Source organism: Malurus melanocephalus, unplaced genomic scaffold (genome assembly GCF_030028575.1).
Source record: "Malurus melanocephalus ecotype Western Australia unplaced genomic scaffold, MMel_1.1 scaffold_47, whole genome shotgun sequence".
NCBI classification, from domain to species: Eukaryota; Metazoa; Chordata; class Aves; order Passeriformes; family Maluridae; genus Malurus; species Malurus melanocephalus.
The window spans coordinates 1,040,441-1,043,020 of record NW_026623279.1 but is presented as its reverse complement, the minus strand read 5'-3'; the positions used below and the strand labels follow the sequence as shown (position 1 = coordinate 1,043,020).

The window sequence follows — 2,580 nt, the reverse complement described above, 5'->3', positions numbered from 1 at the left end:
TTTTGGTTAAGAAACAAGCAAATGCAGAGGAAGAATTCAAAGTGAGACAAAAATCATTTACACATACACACCACAACCCAGGCATTCTGAAATTCCTAGCTCCTGGCTCCACAGCCAAAAGTATGGCAAGGCACGCAAAAGTGATGCTTATCAAAGACAGCCTCTAAAATCTATATCTGGGTTTTATGGTCTYCTGATGAGCTCTGATCACACCTGGTCTGCCTGCAAAGAGTGCTTGCTCCAACACCCAGCTCTGCAATTTACACCTGCTTTGGCCCTTTTCTTTTTTCTTTTTTATGTATCACTGCTGACAAAAATCTGCGGGCAGGATCTGCCCTTACTGAGGTTGTGCAAGCCTATCATTTCTGGTGGGTGATCTGAACGCTGATAACAACCTTGCCAGTGATGGGTAAGGAAGTGCACGTGCTGGGTTCTGCATTAAAGTTTGGTCATGCAACACCTTTGCGTCCAGCAAAATACTTCTGTACATCATTAAAGTTTAACTGGATCAGACCAAGGACACCATAAACCATAAAGATTTACTCTACAAAGTTGTTTCTTCATAAATTGGTAACTTCAATGGTGGACGGAAACAGCTTTTTGTAGGTTTTTGAATACCTTCTCACCTGTCTCATTAGTCAGCCTTCAAAATAGGTATAAACTTCCCAGACTTACCCATGAAATAAGTGGCAGTTTTGCAAACAGCACTTCCGAAAATAAAATCTTTTAGCAGATTGGGAATGAGGGTGAAAGGCATGCAGAAAAGGCAGAGCATCAGGTCGCTGACTGCTAGTGACAGCAGAAATGTGTTGGTGACTGTTCTCATCCGCTTGTTTCTTATCAGCACCGTAATCACCAGAATGTTCCCCAAAATGCTGAGCAGAAATATCAAACAATACAGGAGGATCCGAATTATCTGATGCAAATCTGAAAATTGTGACAAGAAAAGATCAGTTATGTAGTGCTCAACTCGGATTAATATCATATATTTCAACCTTTAATCAGAAGATAAAAGCCTTTCTGTATTCAATTTTATGAAGGTTTATGTCTTTACCAAAATCAGTGAAAGTGCTGAAATCCTAAAACATATTCTGATCTACCTGAATTGTACAGCATTAAACTACAACATAAGCAATGGAATGTACATTTGGAGAGTCAAATACAACTTCTTAAAGTGTGTACTTCTCACACTACTTGTTGTGCACCACTTACTCTCCATGTGAGTTCCTCTTTTATGCAAAAGTAAGAAAAGGTTTAACAATCAGAAAACATTTTAATACATGGATTTTTTTTCAGCCTCAGAGTTCTATAATTTCATATTAAATCACTTTCATACATGGTGTCAGATCTGATCCATTGTTATTGAACTGAGTAAAACTCATAATTCTCCAAGTCCTTACCAGAGATGTTTACATTTTGTGCTACAACAGCTATATATTTCCATTATATTCAATTTTGTCGTCGTTGAATTTTTAATTTGAAAAACCAGCACATACTAAATTTATGGCTGCCTGTTTCTCTTACTAACCTAAAATCAAGGATTTTGCACTCCCTTAGAGAAAATGCCTTGCATAGCTTTCTTTCTACAGCATCTCTATATCCAGCTAGAACTAAAACTCCCTGAAAAAAAGTCAATTTTCCCATACATACCTTTAGAAGGATAAGGTGCATCGTCCACACAGAAAAAAGTGTCATTTTCCAAGATGATATCGCAGAGGAAATCAGTAATGTTGGTACTGTTCCCGAGGAAGCTGCTGGCATCAATGATTTCCATCCTTCAGTATCCACAGGTGAGCTCTGAGGAAGGAGAAGGTGGGTCTGTAACTATCTGCCCATGCTTTCASTAAACAAACACGTTTCTGAATGAAGCCTTCAGGAGAAATACAGGAGAGGCAGCTGTGCAGGGAAGCTGTTCTGACTCTCCGACAGGAGCACCCTGCACACAGAGTCCTGTTCTGGCTGAACAAGATTTATTCCAGGGGCACACAAGGCAGTTCAGAAAAGCCACGAGTGTGTGCACAAACTCACTCACGTGTGTGCACACACACACACACACACAAACACACACACAAACGTATCCCCTCCGGTACTTTTTAGATCCACCCTCTTCTGTTACTGCACYACTGTTGGGATTATAAACAGGCTAGAAAAAGATTATAGCATTAACCCCTTGCAAGATTGCTTCTACTCACGTCTCTGCAATATTTGTCAGTYAGTGTGTTATGTCACCTCCTATAAATGAGACCCAGTGAGGGATGAGAGTCATAAATCTCTCTATTAACAATATTTAAAATTATAAGAGTAGCTTAATTAAAGGRCAGAGAACAGAAAAACGTAGTGAAGATTTTGCATTCCTTACATGGAAATGATTCTTGTCTTCATATTTTTCAGAGTAAACTGAAGATAGGGTAGAGTCAGAAAAATAAAAGCAGTTACATTTATCTCTTTTGGTGAAGTGCTAGCTTCATACARAAGTGCTGTGCATGCCTGATCCAAACCCCAACAAGTCAATAGCAAAACTGACTAATTTCACTTAGTGGATCGAACCTTCTGAAAGTATATTAAAATTGTCAATTAATA

At 38.9% G+C, this 2,580-nt stretch overlaps 1 protein-coding gene across 1 annotated transcript in view; it reads right to left on the bottom strand.

Annotated features, from left to right (window-relative positions):
* Nucleotides 1-1,774, bottom strand: part of CCKAR (cholecystokinin A receptor) — a 6,832-nt gene extending 5,058 nt beyond the window's left edge. The window contains exons 1-2 of the mRNA XM_057365046.1: nt 1,651-1,774; nt 676-927 (exon numbers count right to left, since the gene is read on the bottom strand). Of these exons, the coding sequence (XP_057221029.1) occupies nt 676-927; nt 1,651-1,774 (376 nt within the window). The remainder of the gene's footprint in view (nt 1-675; nt 928-1,650) is intronic.
* Nucleotides 1,775-2,580: the final 806 nt, after the last annotated feature.